The 18,468-nt window shown below is 41.2% G+C and overlaps 1 protein-coding gene across 4 annotated transcripts in view; it reads left to right on the top strand.

Moving 5' to 3' along the window:
- LOC306855043 (protein NLRC3-like) overlaps window positions 1–17,813 on the top strand; it is a gene marked incomplete at its 3' end in the record, with an annotated part of 35,023 nt that extends 17,210 nt beyond the window's left edge. For 2 of the 4 annotated variants that reach the window (XM_079393444.1, XM_079393443.1), the window contains exons 4-7: window positions 8,883–9,056; window positions 11,356–11,529; window positions 11,627–11,670; window positions 16,544–17,812. In XM_079393444.1, coding sequence (XP_079249570.1) covers window positions 8,883–9,056; window positions 11,356–11,529; window positions 11,627–11,670; window positions 16,544–17,079 — 928 coding nt within the window. Of the gene's footprint in view, window positions 1–8,882; window positions 9,057–11,355; window positions 11,530–11,626; window positions 11,671–16,543 lie in introns of all 4 variants that reach the window. The other 2 variants (XM_079393442.1, XM_079393445.1) reach the window with 2 other exon arrangements.
- Window positions 17,814–18,468: the final 655 nt, after the last annotated feature.

Genomic DNA, 18,468 nt, shown 5'->3' with positions numbered 1-18,468 from the left:
TGGAGGGGATGTAGGTTCGTAATAGTGAGTGGAAGTAGGAGGGTGCAGAGCCTGTGGTAGATCTGTATGCAAGCATCAGTGACTTGAACTGGATGCGAGCTGCCACTGGTAGCCAGTGCAAGGAGATGAAGAGAGGTGTAACATGCGCTCTTTTGGGCTCGTTGAAGATCAGTCGTGCCGCTGCATTCTGAATCATTTGTAGAGGTTTGATTGCGTTTGATTGCAGACCAGCCAGAAGAGCATTGCAGTAGTCCAGTCTAGAAACAACAAGGGCCTGGACAAGAAGTTGCGCAGCATGCTCTGTCAGAAAGGGCCTGATCTTTCTGATGTTGTGTAGTGCAAACCTGCAGGAACGAGCAGTCTTTGCAATGTGCTCTTTGAAGGTCAGCTGGTCATCAAAGATTACACCAAGATTTCTGACCGAAGTTGATTGGGTAATCATTGATGAGCCGAACTGAATTGTGAAGTCACGCCGTAGAGTCGGGAGTGGCAGGGAAGACCAGAAGTTCCGTCTTTGCCAGGTTGAGCTGTAGGTGATGTTCTTTCATCCATGCCGAGATGTCCGCCAGGCAGCCTGAGATCCGTGCAGCTACCGTTGGGTCATCTGGTTGAAAAGAGAGATAGAGCTGTGTGTCATCGGCGTAGCAGTGATAGGAGAAGCCATGTGCATGTATGATGGGACCCAGCGATGTAGTGTACGTGGAGAAGAGGAGGGGTCCAAGAACCGATCCCTGAGGAACTCCAGTGACCAGTTGATGTGGTTTGGATACCTCCCCTCCCCAGGTCACCCTGAAGGATCTACCGGTGAGATAGGATTCAAACCAGCGAAGTGGAATTCCAGTGATGCCCAGTGATGAGAGTGTAGACAGGAGAATTTGATGATTGACAGTGTCAAAAGCAGCAGAGAGATCCAGCAGAATGAGGACTGACGATTTGGAATCAGCCTTTGCAGTTCGCAGGGCTTCGGTGACTGAGAGTAGCGCAGTCTCTGTTGAATGGCCACTCCTGAAACCTGACTGTTTAGCATCCAGTTTGTTGTACTGTGAAAGAAACCGCGAGAGCTGGTTGAAGACAGCTCGTTCGAGTATTTTCCCTATGAATGGAAGGAGAGAGACAGGTCTATAGTTATCTAAAAGAGAAGCATTTAATGTAGTTTTTTTGATCAGTGGGGTTACCCGAGCCTGCTTGAATGATGTGGGGAAGATGCCTGTGAGGAGAGATGTGTTGATAATGTGTGTGATTGCCGGTAAGAGTGTGGGAGAGATTGTTTGGAGAAGATGTGAGGGGATTGGGTCGAGAGGACATGTTGTAGGATGGCTGAAGAGGAGAAGTTTGGATACTTCTGCCTCGGTGAGGGGACAGAAGGAGAAGATGGGAGCTAGAGCGGTGGATGTGGTTGATCGGAGGTCCTGCGGAGTTGAGAACTGGTTGCTGATTGTTCTAGTTTTGTCTGTGAAAAAAAGAGGCAAAGTCATCAGCGGTTATCAAAGTGGTGGGAGGTGGAGGAGGGGGACAGAGGAGAGAATTAAATGTTCTGAAGAGATTACGCATGTCTGGAGCGCTGGTGATCTTGTGGAAATGTGAGGATTTGGCAGTGTGGACTTCAGTAGAGAAAGATGAAAGCAAAGACTGATACCTACTCAGGTCCGACGGATCGTTTGATTTGCGCCATTTTCTCTCTGCCGCTCTGAGTTTGGTCCGATTCTCTCGAAGAACATCGGATAACCAGGGGTTAGAAGGAGCAGCCCGTGCTGGCCTAGAGGAGAGAGGACAGATGTCGTCTAGACAAGAGGTTAAGGTAGAGCATAAAGTGTCAGTGGCTGCATTTACATCCAGAGAAGAGAAATGGGTAGGCGAGGGAAGAGAGGAGGATACTACAGAGGAAAGAAGGGAGGGGGAAAGGGAGCGTAGGTTGCGTCTGAAAGTAACCGGTAAGGGAGATGGTGGCACCTGAGTAGCAAAATGTAGAGTAAATGTAATGAAGAAATGGTCAGAGATATGGAGTGGTTGTACCAGAATGTTATCTGTAGAACAATTGCGTGTATAAATTAAGTCGAGTTGGTTACCAGATTTGTGCGTGCTAGTAGTGGTGAGGCGTTTGAGATCAAATGAAGCTAGGAGTGACTGGAAGTCTGTAGCATAAGGCCTGTCTAGGTGAATGTTGAAATTGCCGAAGACTAAGTGGAGTGCCATCCTCCATGAAAGACGACAGCAGTCCGTCCAGCTCGTCTAGGAAGGTTGGTGGTATTTGGCCCGGCGGACGATAGATTACCACAATCTGGAGTCTTATAGGAGCTGTCACAGTAACAGCATGCGATTCAAATGAGTTGAGATTGCCTATGGGAGAGTGGGTAGAGTATTTCCAATTGTTAGAAATGAGCAAGCCAGTGCCCCCACCCCGGCCAACTTGCCTAGGGGTGTGAGAGAAAGAGAAATTGTGAGAGAGAGCAGCTGGGGTTGCCGAGTCTTCTGGACGGATCCAGGTCTCAGTCAAGCCCAGGATGCTGAGTGTGGAATGTAAGGAAAATGCAGAAATGAAGTCGGCTTTGTTGACAGCTGACTGGCAATTCCAAAGACCTACAGAGAAAGAAAGAGGTGCAGTGGAAGATGTAGAGATAGTGCGCAGGTTAGCAGGGTTACGTGACCTTCTGCATGTATTTTTAGAGCGAGGTAGAGAAAGAACCGGAATGGTTTGGAAACACATGATAGAGGATAGGAAAGCGTGAGGACAGATATAAAGGATACTTAAGTGTGCGCTCGGTGTCGTTGCTCGGTCAAAGTCGCGCAGGAAAAAGTCGTCTGTCTTTACACTCGTTGGTCTTCACACGAGTAGGCTGAACGCTTCCGCTGACTGACATCAAATAAGTCTAAGAAACTAGAGTGAAAACAGCTGTTGCCGGCTTCTGATCAGCCCAGCCAATAAGGTTAAAGGACTGCTAAATAGCTCAAGACGAAACTAACACTTTGCACAATCACAAAGGCTCGTTCTCAGCTGAGGCGCAAATTATTCTAATTTTCAGTAAGTGCAATTAACAGAGAAAACAACGAAAATGCAGAGTAGAAATAGGTAGGAAACGAACTATTCCTTCCTAGTAGCAAGTAAATTATTTAAACAGAACTGCAACCAAGTTATTCAAAACACTTACGCAGCTGTAGTCCGTCTCTTCTGGTGACAAATCGGCTTTCCCAACACAGAGAGAATCTTCATGGTCTCAGGAGCTGGGACCGGGCAGGTCGAGAGCTCGTATACTGTCTCCATGGCTGTGGTAGGACAGGAGGAGGATATGCAGACGGCCTCCATTGCCGTGACTGGGCATGGTGAGGATTCGCAGATGGCCTCCTTGGCCGTGACAGGACAGGGCGTCAGTTCACAGATGGCCTCTTTGGCCGTAACAGGACAGGGCGTGAGTTCACAGACGGCCTCCATGGCCGTGACAGGGCAGGGCAAGGATTTGCAGACGGCCTCTTTAGCCGTGACAGGACAGGGCATGAGTTCACAGACGGCCTCTTTGGGGCGCTCTGGAGGAGCGGGCACTTGAGGGCGCTCTGGAGGAGCGGGCACTTGGGGATCGGGAACGGCACTCCTGGCCGTGACTGGAGAACAGGATTCTCAGGGATCTGGATCGGCACTTCTGGCCGTGACTGGAGAACTGGATTCGGGATCGGCACTCCTGGGCGTGGCTTGAGAACTGGATTCTCGGGATACGGGTGTAGGTGCCACCACTTCGAGAGGTTCTGCAGCCGAAGCCATCACCTCTGGTGGCATTGGTACAGATTTGTGGACGGGAGAGGCCTCAGGAACACAGTGTGCAGCCCACACACTCAAAATGGCGACCGCCATAACAGGAAGCACTGAGGTCAGGGGAACAGTCTCGGTAACAGCCTCTGGCAGTTCGGCGGAGGCGTGAGCAGACTCTGGCTTGACGGCGATGACGTGAGCAGACTCTGGCTTGACGGCGATGACGTGAGCAGACTCTTTAACATTGGCTGGAGCTTGACTTGGCTCTCTGACGGAGGCTGGGACTCGACTTGGCTCTCTGACGGAGGCTGTGAACACACAATTGGGTGCGGAGTATTGTTCCTCCGCGACACCCACAGTAAAAGAAGAGCCCACACACATCAAAGTATAGTCCATGAAATTACTTAATGATGAACGAGGAGCCTTGTGAATTACTTTTGTCTTTAGTGGCTGGTTAAGGCCATCACAAAAAAAATCTATTAACACAATCCGGTAGATTTGAGCCATTAGCCAAAGCCAAATATTCAGCGATGTAACGCTCTAGGGATCGTGTGCCCTGCTTAAGGGCCAATAATAAGAAAGCTACATCCATACCTGACCGATGTTTGTTGGGAAAGCTGCTGGATCCTTGTAGGGCTGAGTATTCTGTTACAGGGGTGACGAGACGTGAGACGTGCGGATCCATTTGCAAAGCTTTATTATAGGACATGATCATACAGGCAGGGTCGGGAGACAGCAAACTGGTATGGCCAAGGCAAGAGACAAAAGTAATCCTTGGGCAAGCGTGGGTCGACGATCGGCGTACAATATCCAGACAGGGCAAGGCAGAGAGAATAAACCAGGAACACGAGCAGGGATCAGAACACAGGAAACCGAACTAGGAAAACCAGGAAAACGCTTTGTAGAGTAGACAGGCTAGCAATACTCAGCCGTGAGCAAGAGCAAGTCCCAGGCTTAAATAGTGACTGGTAGTGATGAGAAATGGTAATCAGGTGTGGGCGAGATAGTGAACAGCTGTGCGTGTCGTTAGTGCAATGGATTGTGGGAAATGGAGTCCAGTGTGTTGTGAGTGAAAAAGTCAATGTGGTGAACGGGTGACCTCTAGTGGTGGTTGACCGGGAGAGCATGGACCAGATTTGTGACATATGTACGTGTTGTATGTATATCCCCTATTATGTTAACCTAGTTACAACCCTTTACTTGTATTAGTTAGACTCTAAACGCCTATATTCAAGTGTATGAGTGTATCTCTGCTTTAATATCTTCTATAGGTTACTTTCTTGGTATCAAAATTATCTTTTTATTCCTCGAACAATGAGGTACACTATGTGGTCGTGAACTGCATCATACAATTGTTACTATGTTTTGAAGTAAAACTGCACCAACTCTCCAGACCGGCAATAAAAATGCAAATGTGCCATAAACGGAGACAAAGAAAGTCTCTGCCGCCAAAAATTCATGCCTCTGATTGGGCACTCCACCCAAAAAGTGGGTACAAACTATCAAAAGTTCTCTTGAGTTAGCTTTCTGGCAGTTTCAGCTTCAAGTAACTCTGTGGACTTGCCGTGAAACTTCTTTGTCTACAGAAGAACCAGAGAAAGATCTTCCTAAAGAAATCATCAAGAACCTTTTTTCTATCGCATCAGGACTCTCCTTCAGCTCCAAAACCAATGCAAGTAACCGTTTACAACTGTTAGATGCGTGTTTAAGTTTGAACCCCCTTTTTAAGGTGAATTGTGATTCTCTGATGATTCTCATTTGGTCTGTCGTTAATTGATCTGAGATACTGCCATTCTTTTGCTATTCTCTCTCTTTTTCTTACTTTCCTTGATTCTATATAAATGTATACATATGTTTTGCTTAGTTTAGTTGTATGTTAGCTATAGTTTCATTTATGAAATCCCTTATATTCACAATTGATTGTGTCTGTGTTCTGCTCACGATTCGAAGTCACTGAATGCTGCTCCTTGCTACATGCTAAACTACTGCTAGCACTGTACAAGTAGGAAGGCTATTGTTCCTTGGCCAGAAAAATAATCTTTCCTAGAATTGATGAATGATTATATTGTCTGTTTGGTGGACGGACAGATCAAGTAATTGCAGTATCGATTCTGCTACAGTCAATTCTAAGATCTAATCTAAATATGTGTTATTAATTATAACCAGTTATAAGTGATAATAAATATTCCCTTTTGAGCTAATTTGCTACATATCATACATTCGCTGCTTGTGTTTGACTGCAAAAGATGAGGGAAGCTGATTGGTTGCTGATATCATGTATTTGACCGTTTACGACACTCCCCTTTTCCTGTTTTTACATCAGATTCACAGACACAGATTTCCACAGATTATATTTTTGTCCTGTTCATTGCTGTTTATCACTATATCAGTCATTGTAATATCAAGAGTGAATCTACTAATAATGAGAGAACTACTGAGTTTAAACATGAGGACGTTTTATTAATCCTTTCCTCCTTTTTACTTCCAGTGTTTTAGATAAATTGTGGCCATGTTTTATTTATTTTTAAATTAAATAATGGACATATTGTTTTATATTTATTTCCTCCTTTTCCATTTACCTGTACTTTTACTTTCAATACTTAAGTACCTTTGATATATATTAAAAAGTCCATACTTAAGTACAATTAATATCACATACATAGTAATATTCCAGACGGTGACTTCAGCTTCTACCAAAGTCATTTTCTGGTAAGATATCTGTAGTTTTACTTAAGTGTGGCTTTCAGGTACTTTATCCACCACTGCGAATAACAAAGTATGTTCGTTACATGTTAAAATTAGGGATGTTGGTCGATTAAAAATGTTAATCTAAGTAATTACACGGTTTCGATCAATTAATCGCTAAATAAATTTGACTGAAAATACCCACAAAAGATCATTTAAACAGCTATTTTTGTGTTAAATGAGAAAGTATCAAGTAGACATTACAAATCGTAGCTTTAGAAATATTTGATTTGATTCAACATATAATTTATTACATAATCTTTTAGGCTTAAACAGTTCATCAGATTGTTAGCTGTGCTTTCACGTTTCAAAGCCAAGATTATCTCAAAACGGGAGAAAAGCGCTCCTAAACCCCAGACGCGCGTCCTCCCCTCTCCACAGCGCCGCTGATCGTTCATCATTATCTGTAACTTTTCTTTTCATAACCTTTGGATATTGTTCGCCAATCGACGACCCACGCATGCTCTCAGAATACTCTTGTGTCTTGCCCTCAACATATCTGTTTATCAGACCTGCAAACTCATCAGAGAAAAAAAGGTGACAGTGTTGGGGGGGGTCGGTGAGGCAGAATGGGCGACGCCGACACTGTGAACTCAAGTAAGTGTTAGGCGCATGACACTAAAATAAGAAAACAACAAAAGAACCAAAACACAAATTATATTATACTGAAAAACATTTATTTTTTCCTTCTTAGCCTGGACAAGGGTTTCACAAACACACACGCACGCAAACGCCATGGAGGGAAACTGAAAAACATTCATTTTCTTTAATGAAAAACATACTGAAAAATAGTATGTTTTATTGAAAAACATTCTTTTTTTTTTTCTTAGCCTGGAGTCAATGAGTCCTCCTCATTCAGCTCCCTCATTCTAAAATGGAAAATAAACACAGGATAAGTTAGCCAATCTCATCGAACCAAGGACTGCTTGGTGTTTTCAAGATATAAGGCTACTCTAATTCTGAGCTGCCCTGGGTAGGATTTAACATGAATATTCATTACAAGGCTGTAGCACACAATGCAATGCAAAGATTTCAAATGACAGCTTCGGATTCAAAATGTAGCCCTTTATTATACAGAAATTTGCTGTCGGCGAGTTTGGTGCATTAGCCTTGCACGTTCGCCAGATTCTAAATAGACATTGTTTACAAGTAATGCGGCGCATCCAATGCAACAAGACGTCAAATTGCTTTGTTACACTGTATTACTCTCGCATCAGCTGTTGTCTAAACAGTCACATCTACTCACATCAACACATCAAAAACGCTTTAAAAGTAGGGCTACGCTTGGGCTACATCCAGCTGACTTGAATGACTGCTGCGCACACGACAACCTCCATAACGTGTCGTTAATCAGGGTAGCTCAGAATTGGAGTAGTAGCCAGAACTCAGGGCAGAGCACCTGGCTTAAGTTAGGGGCTAATGATAAGGTTGCAACCTAAGTTGGCTATCTGAAATACTATATACTTACGTAGCAAGCTAAATGGTTAACTTTAGTTAGCAAGACGGTCAGACAATGCAGGAATTAACATTACAACTAGCTAATAATGTTAGATGGCTAGAAAATTTGCTATCTTGCTAACGGAAATTCCAGCATTGGATCCGCTTGTATTGCTTGCTATTAAGCATTTTGCTCGAAGCATAGGCTAACTGTATGAAAAAAAAACGCTAACTTAGCTGACGTTATTTGACTTAAGCAAACAAATATCCAAAAAGACTGACTTACCTTGAATTCAATTTCCATCAGAGTTTCCACATTAGGTCAGGTGTCTATTGACAGGCGCGAACACAGATGGCAGTGTGTTTCAAGATCCTGAAGCAAGCGCTGAGATTCCGATTGGTTCAGAAAAAATGTCATTTATAAGAATTGTCCAATAATGGCTTACGCAAGCCCACCCCCCACCTCCCTCTCTTGACAGGCGCGAGCTCAGTAGAGATTCCGATCGGCCCAGATGTCAATTAACGCAAGACCCCCCTAAAAAAAACTCTCCGGTTCTACACGATTCACGTGAATCACCCAATTGACAATGAAAGCGGCGATTGTTGCCGAAAAGCGACAAGTTTGCAGGTATGGTTTATTGATGTTTGAAACTGCCTGTTTGACTAGGTTTCTAAATAAAAGCTTGCACATGGATCCGTATGCCTCACGTCTCGTTTCTTAGGCGGAAATTCGTGTGTGGAAATTAATTTTACTGCTTTGTATCATAAAACCAAAAGTTATTCTTTGTAAAGAAGATACTCTAAGCTTTCAAATGATACCATATATGGGCTGATACAATATAAGGAAGGCTTTGAAAATGAAGCAAACATTTTTAACGCAAATTCTTACATTTTATTTAATCCGTGTCTGTAGATGATCCATCTGTTTGTTAATTCTTAAAATGTATTTAATCTCTTCCAGATTTTCTGGCTGTGATCTCTCAGATCAGCATTATGAAATTGTATCTTCAGCTCTACAATCCTCAAACTGCGTCCTGAGAGAGCTGGATCTGAGTAACAATCACCTGCAGGACTCTGGTGTAAAGTTTATTTCTGATGGACTGAAGAGTCCAAATTGTCAGCTGCAGATACTGAGGTATTAACAACATATAAGATATCATTTACAGTCAACTGGTCACAATGTTGATGTGTGTCTATAGATGACCTGACTGTGTGTCTGTAGATGATCTGACTGTGTGTGTCTGTAGATGATCTGAATGTGTGTGTCTGTAGATGATCTGACTGTGTCTGTAGATGATCTGACTGTGTGTGTGTGTGTGTGTAGATGATCTGACTGTGTCTGTAGATGATCTGACTGTGTGTGTGTGTAGATGATCGGGCTGTGTGTGTCTGTAGATGATCGGGCTGTGTGTGTCTAGATGATCTGACTGTGTCTGTAGATGATCTGACTGCGTGTGTGTGTAGATGATCTGACTGTGTGTGTCTGTAGGTGATCTGACTGTGACTGTAGATTATCTGACTGTGTGTGTGTGTGTGTGTAGATGATCGGGCTGTGTGTGTCTGTAGGTGATCGGGCTGTGTGTGTCTGTAGATGATCGGGCTGTGTGTGTCTGTAGATGATCTGACTGTGTCTGTAGATGATCTGACTGTGTGTGTGTAGATGATCTGACTGTGTGTGTCTGTAGATGATCGGGCTGTGTGTGTCTGTAGGTGATCTGACTGTGTGTGTCTGTAGATGATCGGGCTGTGTGTGTCTGTAGGTGATCTGACTGTGTCTGTAGATGATCTGACTGTGTGTCTGTAGGTGATCTGACTGTGTGTCTGTAGGTGATCTGACTGTGTCTGTAGATGATCTGACTGTGTGTCTGTAGGTGATCTGACTGTGTGTCTGTAGGTGATCTGACTGTGTCTGTAGATGATCGGGCTGTGTGTGTCTGTAGATGATCTGACTGTGTGTCTGTAGTGAAGTGAAGTGACATTCAGCCAAGTATGGTGACCCATACTCGGAATTCGTGCTCTGCATTTAACCCATCACGCGTGCACACACACAGCAGTGAACACACACACACCGTGATGATCTGTAGATGATCTGTCTGTGTGTCTGTAGATTATCTGACTTTGTGTGTCTGTAGATGATCTGTCTGTGTGTGTCTGTAGATGATCTGTGTCTGTAGATGATCTGACTGTGTGTCTGTAGATGATCTGTCTGTGTGTCTGTAGATGATCTGTCTGTGTGTGTCTGTAGATGATCTGACTGTGTGTGTCTGTAGATGATCTGACTGTGTGTGTCTGTAGATGATCTGTCTGTGTGTCTGTAGATGATCTGACTGTGTCTGTAGATGATCTGACTGTGTGTCTGTAGGTGATCTGACTGTGTGTCTGTAGGTGATCTGACTGTGTCTGTAGATGATCGGGCTGTGTGTGTCTGTAGATGATCTGACTGTGTGTCTGTAGTGAAGTGAAGTGACATTCAGCCAAGTATGGTGACCCATACTCGGAATTCGTGCTCTGCATTTAACCCATCACGCGTGCACACACACAGCAGTGAACACACACACACCGTGATGATCTGTAGATGATCTGTCTGTGTGTCTGTAGATTATCTGACTTTGTGTGTCTGTAGATGATCTGTCTGTGTGTGTCTGTAGATGATCTGTGTCTGTAGATGATCTGACTGTGTGTCTGTAGATGATCTGTCTGTGTGTCTGTAGATGATCTGTCTGTGTGTGTCTGTAGATGATCTGACTGTGTGTGTCTGTAGATGATCTGACTGTGTGTGTCTGTAGATGATCTGTCTGTGTGTCTGTAGATGATCTGACTGTGTGTCTGTAGATGATCTGACTGTGTGTCTAGATGATCTGACTGTGTCTGTAGATGATCTGACTGTGTGTGTGTAGATGATCTGACTGTGTGTGTCTGTAGATGATCGGGCTGTGTGTGTCTGTAGGTGATCTGACTGTGTCTGTAGATTATCTGACTGTGTGTGTGTGTGTGTGTGTGTGTGTGTGTGTGTGTGTGTGTGTAGATGATCGGGCTGTGTGTGTCTGTAGATGATCGGGCTGTGTGTGTCTGTAGATGATCTGACTGTGTCTGTAGATGATCTGACTGTGTGTGTGTGTAGATGATCTGACTGTGTGTGTCTGTAGATGATCGGGCTGTGTGTGTCTGTAGATTATCTGACTGTGTGTGTCTGTAGATGATCTGACTGTGTGTCTGTAGATGATCTGTCTGTGTGTGTCTGTAGATGATCTGTCTGTGTGTCTGTAGATGATCTGTCTGTTTGTGTCTGTAGATGATCTGTCTGTGTGTCTGTAGATGATCTGTCTGTGTGTGTCTGTAGATGATCTGACTGTGTGTGTGTCTGTAGATGATCTGTCTGTGTCTGTAGATGATCTGACTGTGTGTCTGTAGATGATCTGACTGTGTGTCTGTAGGTTGTCAGGCTGTATGGTGTCAGAGGAAGGCTGTGGTTATTTGTCTTCAGCTCTGAGTTCAAACCCCTCACACCTGAGAGAGCTGGATCTGAGCTACAATCACCCAGGACAATCAGGAGTCCAGTTGCTCAAACACAAACTGCAGGATCCAAACTATAAACTGCAGATACTCAAGTATGTCAAACAGTAATACTGACATACTGAACGTGTGTGTGTGTGTGTGTGAGTGAATTATGCATATTTACATTAATGGGTGTCTGTGTGTTTATAGTGTGGATCATGGAGGAGAGATCATGACAGCAGGATTACGAAAGTGTAGGAATATAAACACACACACACACACTGTGTGATCACTGATCTCATCTCATAGACATTCATTGTTTTTCTATCAGGTTAATAAGGTCTATAAGGTTTTTTAACTAGTTAGCAGTGTCGGTCAGCACCAGGGGCTCCTTTACTCTCAAAGATTATTTAAGAAGCAAATCACTACATAATGTAAACAGAACAGTAATTTCACGAGTTCACACTAACATATAATATGATTGAGCAATTAGAAAGCATATTTGGCGTGCTGTCAGGAGGGAGGGCTCCGAGCTCGGGATGGAGCCCGAACCCAGAGAACTCCCCCCTCATCCCAAGAATGGGATGAAATTTAGATTGGAGTGCAGAGTTGGGGTGGAGGCGGGATGCTGGAAAACTGTCATTGAACAGAGGTGAGTTGGCTGTATATATATATATATATATATATATATATATATATATACACCTGATGTGCTTGTTAAGGTGATTAGCTGACGAGCTGCACCTGGGCCAGACTGATTATCTGATCGTGCGCCTCCCGAACCTTGTTAATAAAACATCATATGTGGATTCAGCTTTAGAGTCACGTGGAAATATCTTTCTTTTAATAAATAGAGATTTATATTTATTTAACTGGACTGTGAACAAAGTAACATATCTTTAGCAACAGTGTGAAAGTGAACAGCACATAGCAGACACAATACCGGTATAAACACAGATATCTATCAGTACAATACACATCACATGACTAAACATGCGTCAGTGTTTCAGATACCTCAGTTTCACAGTCCACACTACAACACCAAAACACTGTTATCACCTTCATCCACTCGGGAGAACGTCTTCAAAAAGATCAGTCTTCACAAAAACAGCATCTCAGTGTGAACAGAAGACCGAACAAGACCTATGGCTTCCAATCTAAACTATCCGTCCAGAGCAGAAAAATAAATGACAGAAAAGCAGCAAAAACATGGAGAAAATGCAAGAACAATGTTTTTTCTATTATTTTAAATGGTCAATTATTTAGTCAATTAATTAATTAATAATTAACATTAGTCCACTGATGAAATGTAATTTTTAGTTTGTGTCAGTACACATTAATAATCAATACGTTCATATGCATTTCTGTGGTGGCTGGTCAATAGAGGGCGCCACACACAAAATAATAATAATAATAATTATTCTAAACTATATAAATTGATATCTGAATAAAGATAAGCAGCTCGTTAACTTCAGCTGAAGCTCGTTTGATTGTTGTGGTTTATAGAGACTCTTGTGATCCTCACAGAAACCTCTCCTGACTCGTTCTGGTCAGAAACTGAGAAACTAAATAAATGCAACACCATAAATAATGATAGCGGCATTAAAATACAGTTTCATGTTATTTCACAACATATACTTTAATATTTCATAGATTTGTGAGGTAAATCATTTATAAATCTACACAAACACAGGAGAATACATCACGATTTCAAAATAAAAGCTCAAACCCTCACTCTGAGTTTACACGTTTCGATGTCCACATATTAATTTAATTACAGCAGCTATAGCATTTCTGTCCTAAAGAAATGGCCAAATATTAAAGAATGTGCTTTGGTGCTTGGTCAATATTAAACAAGGATTAGATCGCGCAGTAATGTGTAAAAACAGGCCTTTGTTGTAATGCGTAATATACATTAGCTCTATTGTTTATAATACATTATGTATTTAACAGTTTTGTTCAATAAAATCATATGATTTCTTGCTTTTGATACTTTATTTGAACTAAATATATATATAATATATAATAAAAATAAATATATATATATATATATATATATATATATATATATATATATATATATATATATATAATATAAATTAAAGGGCCCTATAAAATCCGTTTTTATTTGCAAATTCAGTTTTTGCCATTTTTATTTTTCTATAGTTTTAATGTATATCCAATTATTTTTTATGTAATTTTTGTTCAGAAATGCTGCAATTTACATTTTTCTCCTAAGTCAAGTCACCTTTATTTATATAGCGCTTTTAAATTAAGTGTAAATTGTGACAAAGCAACTGCACAATATCAAAAAAGGGAAATAGTGTGTCAATAATGTAAAATGAAAAAAAGATTTTCAGTTAAAGGCACTTCATTGTTGAATTCAGTGATGTCATCATCCAGCTCAGTTCAGTTTGCAATCAGGTCGACGATAGCTTGAAATGAAATGAAGGAATTTATTTTCCTAAATAAATTCTGGTTAATAATATTTCAGGTAAATAAATACTTTTTAAAAAATTGCAGGGCTTGGCTGCATAAAAAAAAAAAAAATCCTACATTTAAAAACCTTGTTGATATCACTTCAGAGTCCATGAGTTGGTCTAGCAGTGGTATGAGCACAGCTCTCACTCTCAACCAAACTAGCATTACTAGCCAATCAGAATGTTTTGCTCTTATAAACACGAGGCGTGTATAATAGTATACAGTAGCAGAGCCGCAGCCCTGATGAATGGAGAAGCGACGAAAAGATGTCCATCTAGCGCATATTTACATAGAAAAACTCATTAAAAAGCAGCGGAGCTTTGTGAACAGCTCAGAGTATAATCATGTCATCTTCATAAGAACGATATGATTGCAGAACAAATTTAGCAGGATTTTTGAAACGGTCCTGTTCACACAAGATCTCTTAATGGTAACTTGCCGGTATTTTACCAGTAAAGACTGTGTGTGTGAAAGGGTTAAACTCTTCCTCTGCATGTGCTGAGAATTGCTTCACGTTCATCTGGGAAACACTGTGGATTATCTCACTAGATTTATAACACAAATCATTCATAAACCTTTGCCAACACAGGAGAATACATCAACCTATTTCCAAATATGCCATTTATTGTACATCAAAATTTCAAAATAAAAGTTTCTGAGTTTGCATGTGGCCGAATATTACAATTTAATGGATTTAAACATAGTTTAATCGTGCTGTAAAGTGAAACGTCAGGCCGGTGATGCCCCCTGCAGGTATTTGTTATAATACATTATGTACTTAAGTTGGTTATGTTCATATTATGTATAGGCATATTACATAATTCAAATAAATATTTTAAATTAATTTTATTACTTAAATAATTTCATAGACATTTCATAGAAATAAGTACAATTGTTGATTTGTGGGAAATTAATTTTTTAGATTAATCGAAATAAAAATAGTCGTTAGTGGCAGCCCTAATATAATATATATATATATACAGTGCCCTCCATAAGTAATATTTCAATAATAATTTCAGATGTTTGCTAAAATAGTTGGATGTGGTTCAAACGATTAGATTCAATAGAAAGGAAACAAGTGAATGGAGCGTTGACTCACTGGCTCACTCGATTCCTTCAGAAACTGATTCATTCACGGAATGAAACACCGTGTTGCTCTGCACGGTTAAAACTAATAGCACATTAGTGTTTGCAGCCTTGCGCACGTGTGCTGATATACAGAAAACTACAACGCTTGTGCAATGAATATAAAAACATAACTCATACATGGGTGTTTTTTGTTTCATTGCTGGAATTATAAGGGCATTCTAACTGTATTCTGATGGGCTTCATCACGCAGTGAATGCTTTTGGTCTCAAGACCTGTTTTTTTTTCTTCAAAGTTGGATAATGTCAGCTCTCCTATCGTCTCTCAGTTCCTCACAGTCACACAAACATTATGTCAGGAGAATGTCTTTAAAACAGAAGACGGGAGAAGCTATGATTTTTCTTTGATTAGAATTTAAAGAACTTCAAAAGTTGCGATTGAACCATTTTGTGCGAAAAATGCTGAAATTGCTTCTTGTTACAGTAACGTTACCAAGTTCTGATTGGCCAATCGCTGTTATTTAGTTCATAAATGATCATAAGTAGAGAGTTTTAACATTTCATGTGCATGATAAGTTTTATGTAATACACAAAATTAATAATCCAAAGGGGATGGTGGTTTTACAGAGGGGACGCTTTTTATCATTTTTTCCACCAGGGGGATTCCCCCGCATCCCCCCTCAATTCCAGCCCTGTATATATACACATATATACATATACTTATTTCCAGGTGAGCTCCAGTAATGCTTTGTAAAAAAGTAAAAAATAAAAATAATAAAAAAAAAGCAGCAATAGTCGGGATATCGGGTCCTCAGCTAAAGACCAGTGGCTTCTGATAATCTTTCTTAAATTTAAAAATGAGGTTGAGCCCAATTAGATATGAATATTGATGAGATCAGATGTTTTATCAAGCTATTATTATTATTGATATTTAGATGCATATGTAAGGCAGAAGGTCATGTGACTGAAAGATACTGAATGGGGTTCAGAGTTTTCTTCTTGAATCTGCACCATTTTTATATTTTGCTTAAAACAAACAATCAAAACACTCTCATCATGAGCAGAAAACAAAGATAACTAGTCATTTCAAACTTTGTTGTCTTTCCTTGTCATCTAGGAATAATTTCCCCAATTTGAACAATTATATGTTTATTTTTAAATGCTCTTAAAATGCTGATTAATAATGCTCAATGTAGATGATAAAAATGTCCCGTCACAAACCTGGTTTACTGCTTTGAAACAATCTGTACTGTAGAAAGCGTTCTAGAAATAAAGCTGACTTGACCTGTGTGCATGATAAACCCACAAGCGCTGCTTTACACAACACTAGTCTGCACTGTTTTAGGCCTGACAGGGTTTTTCACAGAGTTTTGTTTGGGCTCCAGAAGTCTAGGACCAGCACTGCTAGTGAGATCTGAATCACTAGTCGCTCTTCAACAGCTTTCACTATATTAGTGAACACATTTGTGAAGAGTGAGGACAGTTTGGACTTTAGCTGTAAACACACACAGACATCTTCACTGTTGTGTTGTTCTTGATGTTTCTCTCTTCTTGTGTTCAGATGCCTGTGATCTCACACTGGATCCAAACACAGCAAACACTCGACTCATTCTGTCTGATCAGAACAAGAAGATCACACGTGTGTTTAATCATCAGCCGTATCCTGATCATCCAGAGAGATTTGATGGTGTTTCTCAGGTTCTGAGTGTTGAGAGTCTGACTGGACGCTGTTACTGGGAGACTAAATGGAGCGGAGATGATGCTGTTATATCAGTGTCATATAAAGGAATCAACAGGAAAGGAGGGAGAGACTGTGTGTTCGGATTCAATGACAAATCCTGGAGTCTGGAGTGCTCTAATAACAGATTCTCTGTCCGTCACAATAACATCACTGATATACCTGCTGTCTGTTCATCCTCTAAGAGAGCAGGAGTGTATGTGGACGTGTCGACCGGCTCTCTGTCCTTCTACAGCGTCTCTGACACACATACACTCACACACTTACACACACTCAACACCACATTCACTGAACCCCTCTGTGCTGGATTCAGGATTTATTCTGGTTCCTCAGTGTCTCTGTGTGATATTAAACTATAGAGAGTCTGTAAATCCTCTTTCTGATGTTCACATGCACACAAACTCATCAAATCTCACATCATTACATTTGTATTAATTCATAATTAAATAGTTTTTCATTCTTCATCTAGAAGTTATAAATCTAGATCAGACACATACTGTTCTGAATCTTAAACAGATGAATAAGTTTGCTTTAATATCTCTATTGTAAACTGATGATCAGATGTAATAAAAGTGTATTAGTGACTGATTTAATGATGAAGTGGTTTCTGAATCTCCACTGAGGAGACGGACAGGCAGGGTTCCTACAAACTGCTTAAAGTGCTTCAATTTGACTCTGAAATTCAAGTCCTGGAAAACAGCCATATTTATGACAAGGTACTTGAAATGTTAAAAGGCAGTATATATTGTGGAGAAATCGAGAATATGTATATTGATAGATTACGTTTTTGTATAAAAAGCTAGCCCCCTATATATATAAATTTTCTTTGTAATATCTGTTCAACAGTTATTGTTTGATTTATGTTAAAGTATTCAGTACATGCATACATCTTTGTTTTGCATACTCACAGCTAGGCGATGGGTGTCCAGTGGGTGGCGGTAGCCAGATAGGAATCCCGAGAGCAAACCTAAAAGAGAAGAGAACAGAAAGAGGTAGTAGTAGTAGTAGTTCACGCGATGTTGTGTTGCACGGAGCTGTGGTGAGACCTGTAAAGAAAAATGCTGGCTGAATAAACCAAAGAACCCAAACATCCATCACGCTTGTTGCTTTCTTCAAGTGTGTTACAAAATATTGGCGACGAGGATGGGATCAGCAGTGCCATTTTGAGTGAGTTACGACGCTGAGCATGGACGTAGAACAACTGCAAGATCAGCTGAGCGAGGCATTGCTTTGGCTGCAGCTTGATCAACTGCACGAGGTGTGTGTGTATGCAAAACTGTCGGCAGAGGGGCAGAGTAAACGGCACTCGGTGATCAGATTAATAAGTGAAGCAGTAGAGAAGGTTATAGAAACTGAACAGGATGATGTAGCCCGTCAACATGTGAAAGATTTATTAGAGTTTGCCAGCGAGATGTCGCGGCGCAGCGGGCGCGCAGTACAAGATGGTGGCGACACAGACAGGAGTTCGGTGGAGCTCGCGTATTTAAAGAAACAGTACGCAGAACTGCAGCATAATTTCGAGTTATCCACAAATATGCTGAAAAATGAAATCCAACGCTTGAGTTTGAAAGTTCCTGATGTATCAAGTCCCCCTGTGTTTCCCCAACATCACCAGGCAGTCCAGGAAGTCACAATCCGACGTGATTTTAAGATTAACGGCCAAATAGGAGAACGGGGACAGAAAGATAAGCTGTCATACAATAACTTGATGCACCAGATTGATGCAGGAACAAATAAAGGACACAGAG

This window comes from Barbus barbus, assembly GCF_936440315.1.
Source record: "Barbus barbus genome assembly, chromosome: 3".
NCBI lineage: Eukaryota > Metazoa > Chordata > Actinopteri > Cypriniformes > Cyprinidae > Barbus > Barbus barbus.
The sequence above is the reverse complement of the archived record's forward strand: the minus strand, read 5'-3'. Positions and strand labels throughout refer to the sequence as shown.